The sequence below is a fragment of the Chelmon rostratus genome, chromosome 6 (genome assembly GCF_017976325.1).
Source record: "Chelmon rostratus isolate fCheRos1 chromosome 6, fCheRos1.pri, whole genome shotgun sequence".
NCBI classification, from domain to species: domain Eukaryota; kingdom Metazoa; phylum Chordata; class Actinopteri; order Chaetodontiformes; family Chaetodontidae; genus Chelmon; species Chelmon rostratus.
In genome coordinates, this window is record NC_055663.1 from 9,040,844 (window position 1) to 9,060,878 (window position 20,035).

The following is a 20,035-nucleotide window of genomic DNA, read 5'->3' on the forward strand; positions in this document are numbered from 1 at the left end:
AGCAATATTTATATCTGATTACATGCTATTGTTTGTATGTTATAAAGCTTTTATAAACACATTGCTGGTCTTGAAAGTCCTAAAGTACAAATATGTGAAATTCAAATCAAAACAAGGTGAAACATGTCCATTTATCTACAGAAACCCCAATTACAACCTGCTGCTTATGAAAAATTACTTATCTGAATTAACTCAGTGAATATAGAAATACATGTTGATTATTAGAAAGTATTATTATTACTACTACAGTTAAGAACATTCAGAGCTGAGATCATCACTGAATTTTACTTTGATGAAGCTCATTTTTTCTCTCCTACCTAGATATGGTGGTCCTTCACTGCAAGTTGCATTAATACAATTTTTATGGGCAGAAAAAATACTTACATCCTCACCAGAAGCAATATATCAGTAGTGCTGAAGCACTGCTGAAGCGCCCATCTGTTCAGTCCACAGTGACTCCAACCTCTGTCACAGCATCTCCGTCCTCAGAGGCAGCTGTCCCGTCAGCAACAGAGAGGACAGCTAGGAGACAAGTTGTCTTCACCAGGCTGCACAACAACAGAAATACACTTGAGGATCCATTTGGAGCACGCAGGCTGAAAACTGCCTCATTTTCAGTGATTAATTTGTTTTATTTCCCCCGCCTGCTGCAGCTCTATAGGCGCACAGTGAACGCAGAAAGCTCACAGTGAAACAGCTTCTTGACACACAGACGGCATGAGATCTGTGTGATATGAACATGAAACATCACAAAGTGCACCAGAGGAAAAGAAAACACAGAGCATGAGTAATGTCTGAGGGGCTGCATAGGGATTCCACACATACATCTCACAGTCAAAATGTCAGAAACTGTGCTGTTAAAATAATAATAATAATAATAATAATAATAATAATACTTTATTGATATAGTGTTGTCTGTTTTAATTTGTTAAAAGCAGAGCAACAGCATTTTACATTAACTCAAGTTAATACAGATTTTCAGTTAACCATGCAGACAGTGAATGATAACAATAATAATGATGCAACTGTATAAAAGCATGTAGGACCGTTTCCTGGTAAGATAAAGCATGACATCGTCATGCTGTATCTTACCGTCTTACCATCACATCATATAAAGTGTGCATGTATAAACACAAATTCTCACTTAAATACACATATTCATGCAATCATATAAGATTGCTATTATAGGAAATGTAGCCAGAATGTAATGGCAGTACGATCAGATAACAGCTTTCTGGATTAACATTAACCCACAACTAGGATCATGGTGCAAATTATGGCAAAATTTGCCTGAAGGCTTATTTGCTGAAAAAATGACGAAAAGGTGATGCAGCAGTGGGACATGAAGTTTAGTCTTCACCTGCAGAGGATATTTCATCTTGATTATTTCTGGGAAATAAAAACATGAAAAGAATATGAAACTTTAAGGGCGCATCATCACAGTAATCGTTAAGGCAGCATGCACAATTAAACAACCTGACCTAAAATCAGGCCCAAAAAAAAGCTACTGATTTAAACGCTGAGTACTGTGTTCATTTAGCATGTTCCAGTGGACAGACAGCCGTTTCTCTGCCTTTGACACAATGTCACACCGAGGGAAAGAATGCTGGAAGAGTAGTGGAAACGTACACAATATGCTTCATGGACAAACAGAAATCTTTCTAAAATAAGAAAACTGTCCCCTTTAAACAGTTTGTCTAGTTGCAGTCACTCATGTTCAAACAGTTAAAATCACAGGTTGTGCACTGACATTTAAGGCAGTAACTTTAATTGTAGTGGAGATGTTAAAACATGAGTATTGTCCAAAACTCAGTTTGAAGCATTTCATTTGTGACATGAATTCAGTCAACACTTCTTAATTGCTCGCAGTTGAAGTGAAACAAACAGTTACCACAATGTGAAAAAGCATAATTTTAGACAGTTGAACACACAGCTGAACCTTTTATCCACTTCATTTGTAATGCACAATTTACTCAACAAACTTTTGCACCAAACTATAACTAGTACTATAAGATTTCATTTGATGCAAATGAGGCTCTAGTCAGGAAGACTCTTGTTTTGCATGATTAGGCCTGGAGCTTGTTTCTCATACCATCCCGCATTCACTCTTGGGATGTGATGAAATGTCACTAGTTAACATGTGTAACAGTTGCAGCACTTCGCTAGTTGCACACATGTGTCAACTAATGAGCAATTTTGTTGAATTAGTTAGATGAAAACGTCAATTAGTGCACCAAAAAAATCCCAAAGAAGCCCAACAAGTTGAACATATGTCTCAGTAGTTGTGTGCAGTCAGACAAAATGTCTCTCACTAGTGTAACTAGTGAACATTTTACTAGTAAGGCTTCTGTTGCAACTAGTTGGACAAAAGTGCCACTAGTTGCTGGAAAACAGTGACTAGTAAGAGTTTTGGTTCAACTTGTGTGAGCAAATGCCCAACTAGTGCTGACAAAGACTGAACTAGTGGAAGAAACTGCAGTCTGATATCAAGGATATAGAATAAATGCTCAATTGGCTCTCTATAGTAGACCATCACTACTCCCACCAATCACTACTACTGACCATGTGCAATATATTTATCATGTTTTTGTATGTAGAAGCATTCATCTGCAGAGTAACTGGTATTGCGGTGGTTTTCGATGTAGAAGGCCTGTTAAGTTGCAAAATGTAAAGATTCATACACAGAATTCACCTCGACCACGCTCTGTACATGTTCATGGGCGCATAAGAATTAAACACGACTGTAAACACGACTCTTTTCAAAGATTTACATGATTCAATCTTTACGACACATGTCTGAAATCTAACACCAAACGCGCTGCATCTCTTTGGCTCTGCAGCTCACTGCAGCAGCTGCACCGCGCAGAGATGTTTGCAGCGCGTGGAGGTAGCGCGCCTGGCGGAGGGGTGACATGAGGACGCGTCGCGCGCTCAGCGGTCACGGTGTCAGATACCCGGAGGTGAGACGGCCAATTAAAACCCGACGCTGCCTGAGGGCTGTGAACGTAGCTTCCTCCCTGCGTCCGTCGCTTTCTATCTCACACACTCACGCACACACACACGCACACACGCCCGCACTTAAAAGAAACCTGACAGTCCTCTCAGCAGTATCATTAACGGCCGTCCTGTCTCTCTGTCCCTGTCCTCCAGCACCACTGAACCGTCGCTATGTCTCTGCCCGCCGTCTCCCGCTTGTTCAGGAGCGCGCTGAGGACTCAGCTGGTACCTGTGGCTAAAGTGTCGGCCAAACCTGCCAAACACAACATCACAGCAGGGGTGAGTTCATGTCCACTCTGCGGACTCAACACGACTGTCCGATCCGGCAGGCGGAGCGGCCCCCTCCCGCGGCGGACCCGCGGCCGGCGGCCGTTAGCTGAATTAGCTGTTTGACGGGTTCATTGCATCTGTTCGGTGTCCTGATATGACCTCATATGACGGCTCACTTTCACTTAACTGCGTCAAACTTTACATTTCCTTTCTTCTCCCGTACTTGTATAAAACGTGTGTTATCTGTATGGGGTTTTGAATGTAATATTTTCGGTGCCTATTCGACAACTTATCAAATGCATGTATTTTTAACCCTGTCGGTAAGTGCGTCATTATCTCGCCATGATTCCGCCTAATTCCAGCACGTCTTCATCGCAGCGCGCTCGACATAAACAGCAGGTTATAGACCGCACCGCGACCCGTTTACATCACCTACAGCCTAATATGCAAAGCTTAGTCTTTTCCCACATTATTTTGGACAGTGCAGCAGCAGTTTAACTCTGTGATATGAGTGTGTGACAGTGTAATATCGTGTCGTCGTGGTATGAACACATGCTGTCCTGTTGATCAGGTGCCAAAACACTGACCTTGTTGAAGGCGGTCACACATAGCAGGCCCCAACCGATTTAACTTGAAACATAGTCAGAAATGATTGCATTTAGGGCCTAAAGACAGATTTTTTAGCTCACTGTGACACGTTATCAGTTAACTGATTAATCACACTATTTGTATTAAATGTTGGGTTACATACACTATGTGTAAGTAGGCTAACTGCTCCACTTCTAGAAGGACTGACTTATAAAGGAATGAGAGCATTTTAGTCCACCTTTTAACACTGCATGTACATTAGAGCTATAGATTCAGCTAGGCTGAAGTGTGAGGAGGAGGTGAGCCTCAGTTTCCCCAAATAAAACGAGGAAAACAAGCAAAAACCTCAGATTTGATCAGTTATAGCTGCGTGTCCTCTGTGTATGAATCTGAAGAGTTAAGTATCTCCATCATTGCATTGCTGCAGGTGACAGCACATATGGTCAGTTGTGACTTCGTTAATGCATTTTTGCATGTTTTTAATGTATTAAATATATTTTTACTTTGTGAAACGTTTACACTCATAGTCCCTTTATTACCTTGTTAATAATAAAGGAGTTTTGTCATTGTACAGGTACTTAAACTAGCGAAATGCAAGCATTCTTCCGCTCACCTGTTTTACTTAGATCATTTAAGCTTGTTTGGTAAACACGTGCCCTTTTCAGATACTCCCTGGTCTATATTAGCGAATCAGGAATCGTTAAAAAAAGTATTTATTCCCTTCATTTTAGAAGAATTTATTGTAAGCTTGTATACTGCTTGTGTTAAGGTAACGCTGATGTACTGACAAGTGTCTTATTTTGTTAAATAAAACAAAAACAGTTTTGTAGAAACACATCTAATTAACAGTAAATATCATTCAGTGTTTTTTTTCCACAAAGACAAACATTACACACATACGCTATATTCTCCAAGATGACAAACATGCAGTATCTAACAACATACAGCACCAGACAGACGTTAGGACGCACCTTCTTCGTCAATGGCTTTTCTTCCTTTTCACATTCAAGATTACCACAGAAGACATCATAACTATAAAATAACACAGTGATAATAATGAAGTAAGCAAAAGAAGTGTAAACAAAGCAAAATATGTTCTATATTTAAGTTTACTTTAGCTTTGATGACAGCTTTGCACACTGTTGGCGTTCTCTCATCCAGCTTCTCGACGTCGTCACCTGGAGCGCTTTTCCAACAATCCTGAAGGAGTTTCCATATATGCTCCATCCCTCTCCTGTTTGGTCAAATAGCCCTGGAGGTGTGTTTTGGGTTCATTGTTCTGTTGGAAAACTAATGATGATCCCACTCAATCCACTTGAGATGACGTATCTTCTGTGGTAGCCATGCTGGTTAAGTGTGCCTTGAATAAATCACCAACATGTTCAGTTCAGTTGCTCATTAAACAATAAGCTGAGCTCTCTGCTCCCACTGCTCTAAGACCAGTATGGGTCCGGCTATTTGAGACGACACAGAAAGCAGCATGAAGAAACATCCATCAACATCCAACCTACTGCTCTGGTCAATGAATTGGCTTCAAATAATGTTCAGTATTAAACATGGCAACATTGCTCCAGCGTGTGGGTCTGCAGCAGATGCTGCTAGTCACTTCAGCTGCTGAACATGCTAGCACCAAATTCAACAGGCTAACTAGCAGAATAGACAGTAAAGTAAAATAGATAAACGTACAAATGAAGTTAGTTTGAGCAGTCTGAAATACCACTGCAGGGACATTTCCATTAAGTTATTCCACTGAGTCTTCACTTCTTGGATGGTGAGAGTAGATGAAGACTTTTGTGTTGGTTCTTGCAGCCAACAACAGAGACATTGGCATGCTCGTAGTGTTACCTTCACATCTTCATGCTGCAGGGGTCAGTGTTATTGGGAGGAAAATAGTAGTTGATGGGTGTACCACCAGTAAAGTGAGTTGTTTTAATATGCTAAAACTTCTACCATGTAAAGACATTATTGCAAAATCCATGTTGTGGCATGATGTCATCCCGCTGACGTTGTAAACATTGGTATGTAGCCCAGCCCTAAATTCATCATAGCGTTTCATGGTTTTTGTGACTGCGCTTGAAGATACAGTCAAAGGAATTTTCAAGACTGACCGATCTTCATCTCTTAAAGTAATGACAGACTGTTGTTCCCCTTCACTTAGTCGAGCCGTTCTTGCTCTAATAAGGATTACTACAGTAGCAGTATTGGACTCTTTACTGTATACCAGCACTACCTCTGCACAACACACCTTTAATGTGTCAAACACATTAAGAAGGCAAGAAATGCCACCAGTTACTTTGGACAAGGCACACCTGTTAACTGAAAGCCATTCCAGGTGACTGCTGCATGAAGCTGGATGAGAGAACGGCAGCACTGTGCAAAGCTGTCATCAAAGCGAAAGGCGTCTACCTGGAAGAATCTAAAAAATAAAACATATTTTGCTTTGTTTATACTTTATTGTGTACCACATACTTCCTTGCGTTGATGTCTTCAGTATTAATCTACAATGTAGACCTGTATGTTGAAGCTGTTGCCTGTACTCAGAATTATTTGAAGAGTTTTTGAGTCCTGAAACTGGATGGGCAGGGTTTAAAACAGCTGAGTGTTGTTGTTGGATTGAATCCTGATACACTACAGAGTCCAAGTGTTTTTTGTTGTGTTCGCTGCCAGAAATACCAGCAACCTCCTACTTTAAATGGCCAAATATGGGCACAAGATGAGTAAACAGCAACTACACTATATTGAAACACAAAAGACAGCATGACAGGGAGAAATAGTGTTTGTCACACTTTGTTTGTCACACCAGATGCTGGTAATGTCATTTATATAAACAGAAAAGAGATTTAACCATCCCCTTTCTTTGTTTTGATGTTTTAGTAAGGTTGACACTCCAATGTTGCTGTGGTTGGATGAGAGAGATGTGTGTACACAGTATTTATCATTTTTACCCATTTCTACATCATATTAATTGAAATTATTCGAGGGGCATTAAAGATATAAAAGTATTCTCATACACTGCTGTGTCATTTGAATCCAGCCATCTCTTTGTGTGTGTGTGTGTGTGTGTGTGTGTGCGTGTGTGTGTCCCAGGAGCAGGCAGTGGCTTTGACAACCATGTTTGTGACCATCCTGGGACCCTCTGGGTGGGTACTGGCTCACCTGGAGGACTACAAGAAGAGGCCATAGAAGAGGAGGGAGAACTGAGCATCATTCCAGCCCCGACGAAGATGCAGAGCAGAAGGCCAATCAGCCCCCTCTCCCTCTGGGTCTCTCAATGCTCCGTCTTTTTCCGGCTGATGAGACGAGATGTTGTTTCTGCACTTCTGACCTGTGATAATCAACAGCTGTCAGCCTCCTTCTAATAAATACATGTTCAGTAGATAGAAGACTGGGCTCGGTGTGTGTGTGTGGTGTTCGATTGCAGATTTTCCACTGACTTTGGTATCAGCTGAAATAGCACGGATTCAATTCTTCTGTTGATTTTGTAATGAATAGATTCATCATTATCTTACAGAATGTCAGAAAATACAGACAAATCATTACAGTTTCCAAGTCGGCGCCTTTAAACATCTTGATTTGGCCAACCAACAGTCCAAACCTCAAAGACACAGAGTTGACAGAGAAGCAGCAAGTCCTCACACCAGGTAGCATGTAGGCTTAAATGAAAATGGTCAGGGATTAATTTTCTGTCAATCAACTAATGGATTAATCAGCTGATTGCTTCCACACTAAAGGAATAATGTGACAAACGCACAGTGTAAGTGTATCAAAAACTACACTGAATGTCACAGGATTTGGTGGGTGTGACATAAAACTGCAAGTTATTTGCTCATGTCGTATGAATGATGGTTTCACAGGGTTTTAATGTGCATTATGTGAGGCAAAACGCTGCTGCAGTAATAACAGAGTGGTACAAGTGAAAAGGAAAGGATCAATAAAAAGAGGCAAAACTATATTTGTATGATACAGGATTGTACTTAAATTTCTGGAAAGAACCATTTGTTGCTATTTATAGTGAAGAAAGGAGTTTCCTTGAAAGAATTTGTTCATTATTGATCAGGTTTTTTTTAGAAACGTTCCTCCTCATATGTTGAATCGTGTGCTCGTCTGCAGACAACTTTGACTTTGTTGCTTGTCAGAAGCTGACCTGCTGTGCACCGACTCAAAGACTCTAGGTTACACAAGCTATCAATTGGAATTAATTCATTGGATGTGTGTCATTTAACACGTTATTTTGTCTGTATTTGACACCAAATCACATTTTTTAAAACTTGAAATTAAGACACGACCCAATGAGCATTTACACATATTACAATAACTATGAACATGAATGTCTGATGTTAACATGGTGACATATGCCTACAAGGGTTTTATGTGATAACAACATATATTCACCTAAATTCAAGATCACAGTTCAAAATCCAGCTTGTATGTCTGGAAACTCTGCAGTCTGAAGTCTTTAAATCAAACCTAAAAAAATACAAACATACTTGTTTCCAGCTTCTCCATGGAGAGGATTTACTGGGTTTTTTGTTCTGTATCTTACAGTAGTTGCTTATCTGTTGGTTTTGGACTGTTGGTCAAACAGAACAACACATTCAATAATAATATATAAAGAATGATGTATTTGTTGATCAAAAAATAAAGAGCCTAATCAATAATGACAATAATCGTGAGTTGCTGGCAGCAGCTGGTGAACAGAGGCTAAAAGACGAGGGACGGTCCTGAGCCTAAAAGTCTGAGAGACGTTATCGACATTTAGTGTCATTTGTTCCTCATGCTCCTGCGTATTGATGAATATGTTGCCGTTCACTCACGCAGACAGTCACCTGTCAAACACCAATCACTGTGGAGGCTCAGTCATGAAACGTGTGTCGTCCTTAGCGACGGGGTCAACCCTGCACCTTATCTTCGTTCCTTATTAAAACTCTCAGAGCTGTTCAGGAGGACTGCCGGTGGGTAGATAAGATCCTTCACATGAACAGCCATCCAGTCGCATTATTCAAATGTGCACTTAGCATTCAGCGGTTCATGCGCAGGTCACACTGCTAATCCAGGCAGGTTATACTGGCCAGACACAACACAGGTTTACAGTTTAATCCACTCAGCTCAATATCCTCACTTGTTTTTTCAGTTCACTTTCCTCTGAACTTTTTCTTATCTCTTTTGTTGTGTTTGCCTGCATCAGCAACATATGGCCTATGGCACTACTAGTATATACAGTATGTGGACTTCATCCGTCAGGATCAGGAGTCATCAGGATCTGTAAGATACACAAAGACTGGGTTTCAACAGAAGCGAAAGACCAGATCTAGATCTAGATCTATGCATCTAGAAATTGCATCGATATGAAGAGGGAAACCAGGAAAAAAATCTTATAAACACAGAGGTCGACAGGTGTGATGGGTAAACTGCAGCCCAGGTGTTCGGTGTTTTCACAAAATTTGAGAAAATACTTTATATCATTCATTCCATCTTTACATGAAATGCATCTTTATGTGATAAGTGGAAATGGACATCTAACCTCAGTGCCCTCTGTTGAGTCATGGCTTCCTGTGCTGAAAGAGCGCCACCTGCTGGTTGTGCTGGAGGTCATCAGCTCCTATTGGCTGCTTGTTACCTGTGGAACTGTTCTGGTGTCAGCGGCAGTGAGTCGCTCTGACAGCATGCTTGTGATGTTAACGCAGTGATACGACGTGGCAGTCACTTTGAATTTAAGGCACGTTGTAGCTGATGTCATTCTGTGATGTCATGAGTCATTAAATCTGTCAGTATATATTAAAAACTCTCTCAGCAGAATGAGGAAAGTGAGAAAGAAAGAAATGAAAGACACAATCCAGATCGTTGTCCCAGTGCGTTGTTTTCCACTGCTATTTATACGTCCATTCGTTCGATTGTATCTTATGAAAATACATGAAAATCAAATTCAGACCTGGAGACCTGCTGCTGTTTGCTGCCTCACACCTCAACAGTACGATGGTGTCTATTTACATTTGTCAAACATACCATTCAGAACAACACAAAGAATAACATTTGCACCAGCATTTAGTTATTTTTTAAGGCCCAACTCTTACATACATGAAATGTTCGATCATAAATGCAAGCTTACTGTAACCTTTGTTATGTCTGACACACACACACACACACACACCCATCTGTACAGATTAACCAGCAGCCAACAGTTAAACCTTTGTGCTGCTGCTGATAACAGAAGAGCGTCAGCTGACTCCCTCCTACTCTTGTACACGTTAACTGGAGCTTACACTCCACAGAGCCGGCAGCTCTATTTACAGTAACAGTGTGAAGGAGGAAACATTTAATAATGTTTCATATTATGGACTTTCTTTGTGTAAGAATATCTCATCTTCAGTCTAAAATGATGAAGTTTAACTGCTTCTGCCCTTTGCAGCTTCACATGTGAAATAAATTCAACCTTTACGAACACCAGACACTAAGAATGTAAAATATTGTATTATTACTTAGTTGGTCTAAAAGTAGTTAGTACTTTAGTTCACCTGTTGATGCAGAGATTCATCAACTGGACCTTCACTTGCCACACACTGGTGAGATCAGCGGACCACCATGGGAATCTGCTTCGTTTTCTTTCATCTTTAATCTACAGCCGGAAACCGTCCATGGCCATGTTGGAGGAGATGAGGAGGAGGAGGAGGACACAGACAGGATGCTTCTTACTGTGTGCAGCACAAATAAAACAACATGGCAGATGTTGCTGTGGTCTGCACGAAGCTTGATATTTGCAGGTGAAGCTAATCACATGAGCACAAGAGCATTTTCAAATAATCAACAAATTGTGACATCATGAATTCCTTGACCAGAGGTTTGATATTGATGTATTATTTTCCAAGTTGTCAAACCTACTGTGCAAAGAAAGTAAAGTTTCCCTCCTCATCTGTTTGCCTATGAAACAGAATCCTGCTCATTTGCTCAGTATTTCCTCCAATAAAATGTTCAAATGTCATCTTTTTTTTCCTTTGGTTATATTAAACCAGGGAACAAATGGTAAATTGCCCCATGACAAGTCATGAGAATATTTATCATCAGTATCATTTGAAATTCCCCAACATGTTTACTGGCTACATCTCATGTGAAAGCCTTCTTTTACTTCACTAATGACACAATATTTAATCACGGCTGAACCATATCTCAGCTTTCCTACGAGCGGCTCCCTGCACAGTGTCACATTGTGCCATGTTCAGTTCCACCTCTAATGCCTGATGTGGGGCATTTCCACGATCAGTCATTTCTTTCAAACAGGATGATGTTTGAATGAAGGTCCAACTGGTCACCTCTAGAGGGGGGTAAAGGGCGTGAAGACATACCACAACATCATAGATGAAACGTTTTTATTCCACGAAAATATTAACCATTGGCACTTACTTTACTCTAATAAAATCAACTTTGAAAACCGTTTGAATCAGGTAAAACTGGAACAAAGTCAGTCCAGGAATGTGGACCACACCATGTGGAAGTTAATGGTTCTATTACAGCAGATATTCAGTATCATCTTGACATATGTCATTTTATTCTGACCTTTACTTCACCTGCCACGTCTTACAGTGTGGTAGTCAGTCAGAGGGAACTTACATTAATACATCTGGCAAAAGTTTGCTCTTTTCTCTTCCATGGCTCTTTCTGACTAAACCCTCATTTATGCTGACATTATATAAGGGGGATGAAAGGCAGGTGCCTTCAATATTAGTTCATTTGAGAGTTACAGGTGGGTTAAATTACGAATTTCATTTAATTTAATCACCCTCACTGACTCAAGTCCAGTCCTGAGGCCAAGCCCCCACTGCTGTACAGTCGCTCCTTTATTAAAGTCCCCCTCCAGTCAAAAATAGGCTTTTCTTCATGTTCTTGCAGCTGAATGTTTGAGCTTCACTGTGCAGTTTGATGCTAATAGTTTTTCTCCACATTCATTGTACACATCTGGGTTTTTTTTTCTTATTTCAAGAGGCAGGCCTACAAGCATGATTAGTGACATCACAACTAGTTTGGAAGCCAATCCTGGCCCAATATTCAGCACAGACAAGTGTGACGTGTTGAAGTGGTGGGTGTGACACAGTGAAGCAGGACATCTTGTGTTCAGCAGTTAAACTTTTGGATATTTGCACCTTCATATACTGCTAAATTCAATGAGGGAGTAGGTGTCATTTCAAGTATTTTAATGTGGTGATTCTATTTTTTTTTGTCAGACACACATTAAACAATTTTTATTTTTCATGTGGAGGGGATCTTTAATACAGACCATTTTCACACAGCAGCCATTTTCCTCTGACGTCACACTCAGGGTGGGAGGTCAAATGCTCTAATGAAAAGTACACGTGGCTCAACTTTATCCCTTTCATAACAGCATTTGAGCTTCCCAGCCTCAGCGTGACGAGCCCTCTGCTCCTCGGACCACTACCGTCACGCGGCAGCCGGCAGAGGTTGTAGAAACATACAGGGGATGTTTGTATCTTGATTGACAACAAGTTGAATTGTAAGTCCAACACAGAGATGCTTTGCAAAAAGGGCCAGCGGCGACTGTTCTGCCTTCGTAAACTGTCAGAGTTTACGCCCCACCCCCACGGTGTTGACCCCCTAACATGTTCTGCTGTAACAGAACCAGAGAGCGCACAAATGCTCAAAGAGCGAAATTACACAACCATAAAAAAATAAACATTCTCCAAAAATGTACAGCATAAAAGCAAGGCCAAGGGGTCGACAAGACTTCATCTGAAACAAGGCTCATTCCTTTCTGCATCAGCTGCACATTTCAGTGAGGTGCTTTGATTTTCCACTGCATCACTAAGTCTCTGTACGAACTAAAATGTATGCTTTCATGCATCTCCCATCGAATGACTGCACCTGCGCGTGCACGGTGCGATGCAGCACACTGAGCTCTCCACAGCTGAAAAGAAAATCAAACTCAAATGTTCACTTAAATAAAATGAAGTTTGTGGTCTGGTGTGGCAGGGAATCCCCAATAGATGAAAAATTGTCTACAATGAGACAAAAGCAAAAATGTCCTCTGCTGTTGGTCTTAAGTCTTCAGGGAACAGGTATCATCAACATTTTGAACGCTGTCCAGAAACACTCCTGGTCCCACTGTTGGCCCCATGGGTGCTGAACTTGTGCCGTCTTCTCCTCACAATCTTAGCGTGTTGTCATAAACGTCTACTCATTTTTAACTGATTTTAATTCCCACAACTAACTTAAACACAAACAGTTTACATTCTATCTTCAATTCAATTTGTTGCATATTTACATGCATTTTTGAGAATATTCTTTCAGACAGAACTGAAGTGGAGCCAGTGAAGCTCAGGGTGCGCATGAAGAATTCAAGCCATCTTTGGTTTAGAAGGTAAAAGAAATTCTTTCAGGGGATTATGAGAAAATCTGCTGTTAGTTCTCTCTTTACCACCGCATGGATCAGAAGAGTTCCCAATCCCTGTTCAAAGTCTGCATGTACTGTTTAAATAACTAGTTAACTAACATGAAAAAATGGCCCACCGGCTTCCAAGCAACTGGTTGCAATGATAGACACTCGTATACAAACACAGCAGCAGTTCAGTGTGACGGCTGGAGTCGGTGGAAGTGTCTGATCATGTTTAAGCACTATCGCAGGGTGGGAGCATTGAGGTGTTAAGAGGGAAATATAGGAAAACAATATTTCTAATTGGAATGTTGAATAGAAAACAATCTGAACCAGAATTAAGTCTCACAGGAAGAAAGCGAGTCTTCCGACAGAAAGGGGGGGGGGGGGGGGGCTTCAATAAGTTGAAACTCAGTGCTCGAAATCTTCAAAATAAGTTTTGCATAATGGTTTGGTAAACTGAAAAACAATTTCTAATCTCTGGAAACATTCTGTTGAGTTTCCTTCTTCACAACTGTGGATCTGTGGGACGACACAGTGTTGACAGAAGCAGCTTTTCAGCAAGACGAAGATGTGAAAATCAAATTAAAATCAAGGCGAAAAGTGACTCCTGCCCTGTGGCCAACAACAAATACATTTCTGGTGGCGGTATCAGCAGCTACTGTAGTTTTAAATCATGACTAAGTAATTGCTAATACAGAAACAGCAAACAGCATCACTTGCAAGCTCCATTAAAAAAATTATAGTATTATATGTAGCGTTTACCATGTACGATACTAACTCCAAAGCACCTTTCAGCTACTAAAAGCAACTAGAAGCAGTCAGTGAAGACTGTGGGAAGGTGATGAGCCCAGAAAAACTACAAGGGAGTGCACTTCTGTTGAAACATTGTATGCACATTTAGTGGAGAAAAATAAAACCGCAATTTATATTTGGTCATAAAGACTGAAAAGCTACAAAGACCTGGAAATAAAATCAGTTCAATGTGACAAAATAACACACCTGTAAGACAAACAACCACTCAAAGAGCGAAAGGAAAAGAGGGTTTTTAAAGTCATTTTTGGGTTTGCTTAATAATCTGACCATCCCAGCGCCCAGCGTTCAAACCTCTGATCGATTCACTTGAAAGGAGCAAACAAAGCAAGAAGCTGAGCAGAGAAACTGTGAAGACATTCGCTTGGCTGCATTTGCAGGGCTGTGATCAGGACTCGACAAAAGGTTTATCTATAAAACCCTCTTTACTTGAATTCTTGTCTAAAAATAAATGAGCTGGGAAAGCTAGAAGGGAACTCATTTGGAATCAACAGTAACTCACAGGCAGTCAGCCTTGAATTGATTGGAACAAAAAACCAGAGGAAGGACAAAAGGAGCAGCAAGAGACAGAGTGTTAAAGAAAGACAGCCCTGAAGATAAACACCACTTTGGAAGTTAGAATATAGAAATTAAGGCCTCACGGAAAAAAGCCAGAATCTTGCATATAACCATCGTCTTCCTGTGTCAACAGTGCATCAGCCTGCCTGGTATTCTGTCTCTCTGCAGTCATTGCATGGAGTCAAACTGTTGTCAGACTGATAGTGAAAGAGACACACATACACAAAGACACACACACACACGGCCCCTGAGAAAGGTTAGTGTCATCCTGCTGCTAACCTGTTACCCCTGGCAACAGGGGAGAACAGCATCCCGCTGCCCTCACATCATACAGGAACAACTTATTTCATAATGACTATTTGAAGGTGGTTTCCTCTTAACTTTGGAACAAATTGAGAACGTTCTACCAAGCTTAGCAGTACTTTTACATAAACAGCTTACACCGTGTTGCGTGTGGACGCTCTGTGATGTGAATGCAGCATTGTGCTGTCCTAGAAGGCTTTGTGCTGCATAACACACTCCACCAGTTTACACGCTGCTCTTTCTTTGACAGTTGAATAAAATCCACTCTGGTCCTGTCCATCAGTAGGAAATGACATCACGTCCCGGGCCTGACGGCAACACGTGTCGCAGGATTTGCCAAGAATCCAGTCTTGTACCGTGATGAACTCAGGTCCCGTCGAGAGAAGGTGCGACTGGTGTTAGACAGGCAGCATCAGGGCCAGCCAGGTGGCCTTATCACTGCTAAAGGGTGGCAAGTACCCTGAGGAAGGAGATGATGAGGACACAAAACGACTGTCCAACACCAAAAACAAGAGCCTCCAAAGAGATCATCCTCTTCCCTGCTGCCTTGTACACACCTGCAATGGCTGCACCTTAAGAAAAAAAAAAAAAAACAAGAAAACAACTCATAAGTATGCAACAGCTTTATTGCTAATTTTGACCTAATGCTGCATAAGATAGCATTGTTTCTTAAATACAGATTTCCCAATGACAGGAAAACATGAAGAAATAATTAAGATAATCACTTTTCCAGCTGCAAAATCACTGTCCACTGATACTGTATGTCATTATCTATAGATGTCGTCCAAAGGGACTGGATTGGTATTGTCTATAACAAACCAAAGCCAATATCTCTCTTTTCTGTCAGTCTGCTTTCCTTTATGACAGTTGGGCTCTACAATGCGAGCATTTTGCTTGAATATGGCAGTAAAATTTGTAGGCAATACAGAAAACAAATGGAGCCTTCGGCTTACTTCAGGCACACTAGCACTGAGCCAAGGATGTGGTTAAATAGCCTTTATTAGTTGGGTCGCATCAAAGTAAGTATCACAAAAGGAAAGTGCTGTCCGTTTCAACCCGCACTGGGTCTTCGTCCTGGTGTGGCTGGAAAGAGTCGTCGTCAAAGATAATTTTCGAGGGATAGAAACTCCACTCTGTCACACTGCTGTGGTGCACCGAGTGTTTCTGTGGTTCCAGCAACTCCATCAGATAACTCATCAATTCACATATTCTCCCAATTAAACTTTCACTCATATTGAATCAATAAATTATGCTGATCAACTTGAGAGTTTTGAAGCAGGACTCAACATTTGCTTTTGATCCTCTGGCTCATGTCCCAAATTTGGAGGCTACACCTCTTATTTCAGCGTGCCAGATGCATTTTTAACCAACATCCCATATCTTAGGCTGCTATATTACTATTTTTATTTTTATTTGTCCTGTATAGTGAGCACAACATGCTCTGAAGTTCTACCTCGTCTCATTGCATTCTGTCACACACAAAAGGATTCAAATTGAGATTGTGGCCCAAAAAATGATCTGGACATCACTATCGTAAACTACGCAGACATGAGCATGCGCGTGCACGCATGCACACGCACACAGAGAGAGAGAGAGAGAGAATACTTACTGGTAAGCACTCCCCCACAAACTGGTCCCACAATGCCCATGAGGAGGATGGCGATGGGCATGAATCGAGCCATCTTGTGCTGGCGCAGTGTGACGAGGGAGAGCAGAGCTGCAGGCAGGTGGAAGACCAGAGAGGAGACCGCCGCCCACAGAAAAACTCCATACCACATCTCTGGACACATGCACACACAGTTAATCACTTGATGCCAATCAAAGTACAAATCGTTAACAGTTCCACAGTGCACCACAGCAATTCAATTACTAGATCATTCAATTGACGTTAATTTGATCTTGGCTCTCTGGCTCTGCTCCTTCATCTCCTCTTTGGAGAACAGCCATTTTGCAAATGTCAGTGCGACAAATGAAAGGAACAAGCTAACTAAATTTGTATAGCTACTGAACATAAAGAACACAGATGATTCACAGTCTGCTGTACAGATTGTAAAGCCCCTTCAGGTTAATTGTGATTTGTGATTCTAGGCCATATAAATAAAACTGACTGGACTTGACAGTCATCAGATCTCAACCCAGCAGACCACCGATTAGAAATTATGTCTGTCTCTAGCACAGCAGGTGGGAGTATACAGAACATTAGCTGTAACATCTAGTGAAGACAAGTCATTCACTCAAATGGTACCTGCCAATAAAACAAGGAGAAAATAAAGATGGATGAACATGAGAGGGGTGGAGTTCCTGTCAAAAAGTTTCTGCAAGTATCTCACCCGATGGCAGGAGGCTTACCTATACTTCGAGCTACGTCAGTCAAAGTTACGCTTCACAGATTTTAGTATATCACACAGAGGGAAACGTGAGAAATCTGGCAAGCATAAGCACGACCAAAAGGTGCAGAAACATGCTCCACCATTTACTGTGTTTATATTATCCCTCCAATCCATCTTCTCAATCACCCTCTCTTACCTCTTGTCTCTCTTGCCAATAGCCTCTTACAAAAACACAACTAAAGCAAAGCGTGCAAGTGATGTGTACATATCAAGTGATACATAAATAAAATAAGTGCTGAATGCATATGCTCTTTTGTGGTTTCCTTTATGTGATGCAGGGACGTTGACAGCATTTCACTTTCAACCAGGTGTCTGATTCTGAGTTCTAGTTAATCCGATCCTTGTTTTCCTGATGTTGGAAAGCAAGTTGCTGGTTAGGAGTGATTTTCAGATATACTGAGTGCACCATTGTCTAAAAGTAAGGGGTATGTCGACAGTAGTCAGGGTGGTGCGACAGCCCGCGGCGGGGCGCTGGGAAATTTCCCATATTTTCAAATCTCAGTGAAGACAGCTATAGACCAAATATTGAATTAACTTGTTGCCCATTCCCCGAATACAAGCAATGGACATCCATTGTCGTTCTTGCATTTCCCTACAGTACACAGAAAGTAAACACAAAATAACCGAGAACAATTCTCTGCTCGGAAAAAATGCCAGACATTTGATAAACATCGCTTGGAACAACCCCGACTATTACAACATTTGAGACGAAGCAGGAAGTTGGCTAGCTTCACAAATGTGGGGTAACATTACCGTTACCTAAACAATGCTAACGCGTACAAACTAGCGTTCAACTAACCCCTAGAAATACATTTTAGCTGAAATTGGGCAAGTGTGTACGTTTCCCGCCTACGTAAAAGGAAACCACTAGCCTGGACTTCGTGTGATATTGACAGTTCGTGTAGTTTTACAGTCAATTATTTCAGCAGTGATCAAAAGCCTCAGCAGCTAACACGCTACCAAACATTAGCCCACCTGAGAAGTCGCTGAGAGATGTGTCGTTTCCTCGGTGTGTGCCATTTTTTCTCGGCACTAAATTCAAACCGAGTATTTGCTGGACAAAGCCTATCTCGCTATACCTATCCTGCATGTCTCACACTGATACTACACACTACATGAATGAAAGGCGGCCAACAGACGTCTAAAACCATTAGCCGGCGAGAGGTTTGCCGAGAGTCGATCTTGACGGCTAGTTAGCATCAGGCTAGCTGGGCTAGCTGTCAACAGAACTTGTTTTCACGTCAGCGTGCAATGTTTTTTACCCGAGCTACAGCTGTCAGGCGGCAGTGCTTTCAGTCGTCTGCCAACAAGCTCTTACCGGAGGAAAAAAACGATTAGCATTGGTCACAAAATTGCAGACCAAACTCTGTAGGACATGGAGAGTACATAATACCGCTAGGGGTCTAGTTAGAATCTCCCCTCAAAGACGAAATTTGGGAGAACTGGATTTAAATGCCACTAGGAAATATGCTGCCTGAGAGACCTTACCCAGGGTTTAAATTGCCTCCCGGAAGACGCACACCTTGTGGGACAAACCGCCGAAAAGGTCATTCTTCGTGCAAATCAACCTTCTCGGTCTTTCAAAGTCGTTTACAATTATAAATGTTTGTCTAAATTACTCATAACCATAATTATGTTGTATACAAAGCCTTCTGTGGGTATTGGGTTTATCACTTGATTCGTCCATCAGTTGAGATGCTTGTCATGATTTTGTGGTAAAAACACAGAACGAGATGAGTTTCATTCCAGCCAGCAGGAGCCACAAGTGAATTAACATGCTACGAATGCAAATACTTACCATGGATTGTAGTGTCTCACTCAATTCTTTGGAACATTTCCCCCAAATTTAGTAGGCCTAAAATGTCAGGCAAATAAAGGTCAATATTAGGGAATTGTTACACTTCTGTTTAAGTGTTTCGTAACATAAGAGCAAGTGGATAACAGCTTGAAGAAATAGCTGCTTGAATAACAAAAAAAAAACAGTGGATTCATTTAAGCAAGAGAAACATGTTTTGAATATTATCGAAGATTATACGGAATTAAAGTATTAGGAAAACAGAAAAGAATCCACTTGTCTTAGGTGGTTAAGTGGTTCACCCATTAGAAACTTCCTATTTAGGTCATAAGCCAAATGTGAGGTTTGGCCTGAAGCCCAAAATGCCGCCTACAGTGTGGTATTTGTTCATGTGCACATCTCAGACTGATAAATTCTGGTTAAAGTTTTTAGTAGTGAAGCTAAAGCAATAATGTCTTACATCAGTTCCAACTTTTCATTTTTACTTTACTACCACTTACCATAGGAGGAGGTACCTGGTACTGAAGATCAATAGTGAAACATTTTGCTAAAAACAGAATTCATATTTAACTAAAATAAACAGCTATCAAATATCAGCAGTTTGTACATTTTACAGTAAAAGACATAATGCCTTGAACAGTAACTTTGAAAAATGTTCTACATAACTCTAATGTAAGGATGCTTTAAGTTTTGTTAGGGCTCACCCTACACCTTCAATTACATTTGTTCAAAGTGGGAAAAAAAACTACTGACCTTTTCCTGGTTTTCTGGGACTGCAGGAACTTGCAGTGGTGCCGACATCAGTGCTCTTGAACTATGGCCACCATCAAAATCCAGAACTTCTCCAGAGCCCACTTTTTTTAGTTTAGGCTAGTTTTCAATGCAGGAAAGCCTCTGAACTTAGCAGCCATTGATAAATACCATCCAATGCAGTGTCACATCAAA

The 20,035-nt window shown here is 41.1% G+C and overlaps 1 protein-coding gene across 1 annotated transcript; it reads right to left on the reverse strand.

Annotated features, from left to right (window-relative positions):
- Window positions 1-11,208: 11,208 nt before the first annotated feature.
- tmem170a (transmembrane protein 170A) lies at window positions 11,209-18,508 on the reverse strand. The gene is made up of 3 exons (XM_041938968.1): window positions 18,271-18,508; window positions 16,515-16,685; window positions 11,209-15,477 (listed from the first exon to the last, which is right to left on the reverse strand). Exons 1-3 carry the CDS (start codon window positions 18,383-18,385, stop codon window positions 15,347-15,349), a joined length of 417 nt encoding a protein of 138 aa, XP_041794902.1. The 5' UTR covers window positions 18,386-18,508; the 3' UTR covers window positions 11,209-15,346.
- Between the last annotated feature and the right edge of the window lie 1,527 nt (window positions 18,509-20,035).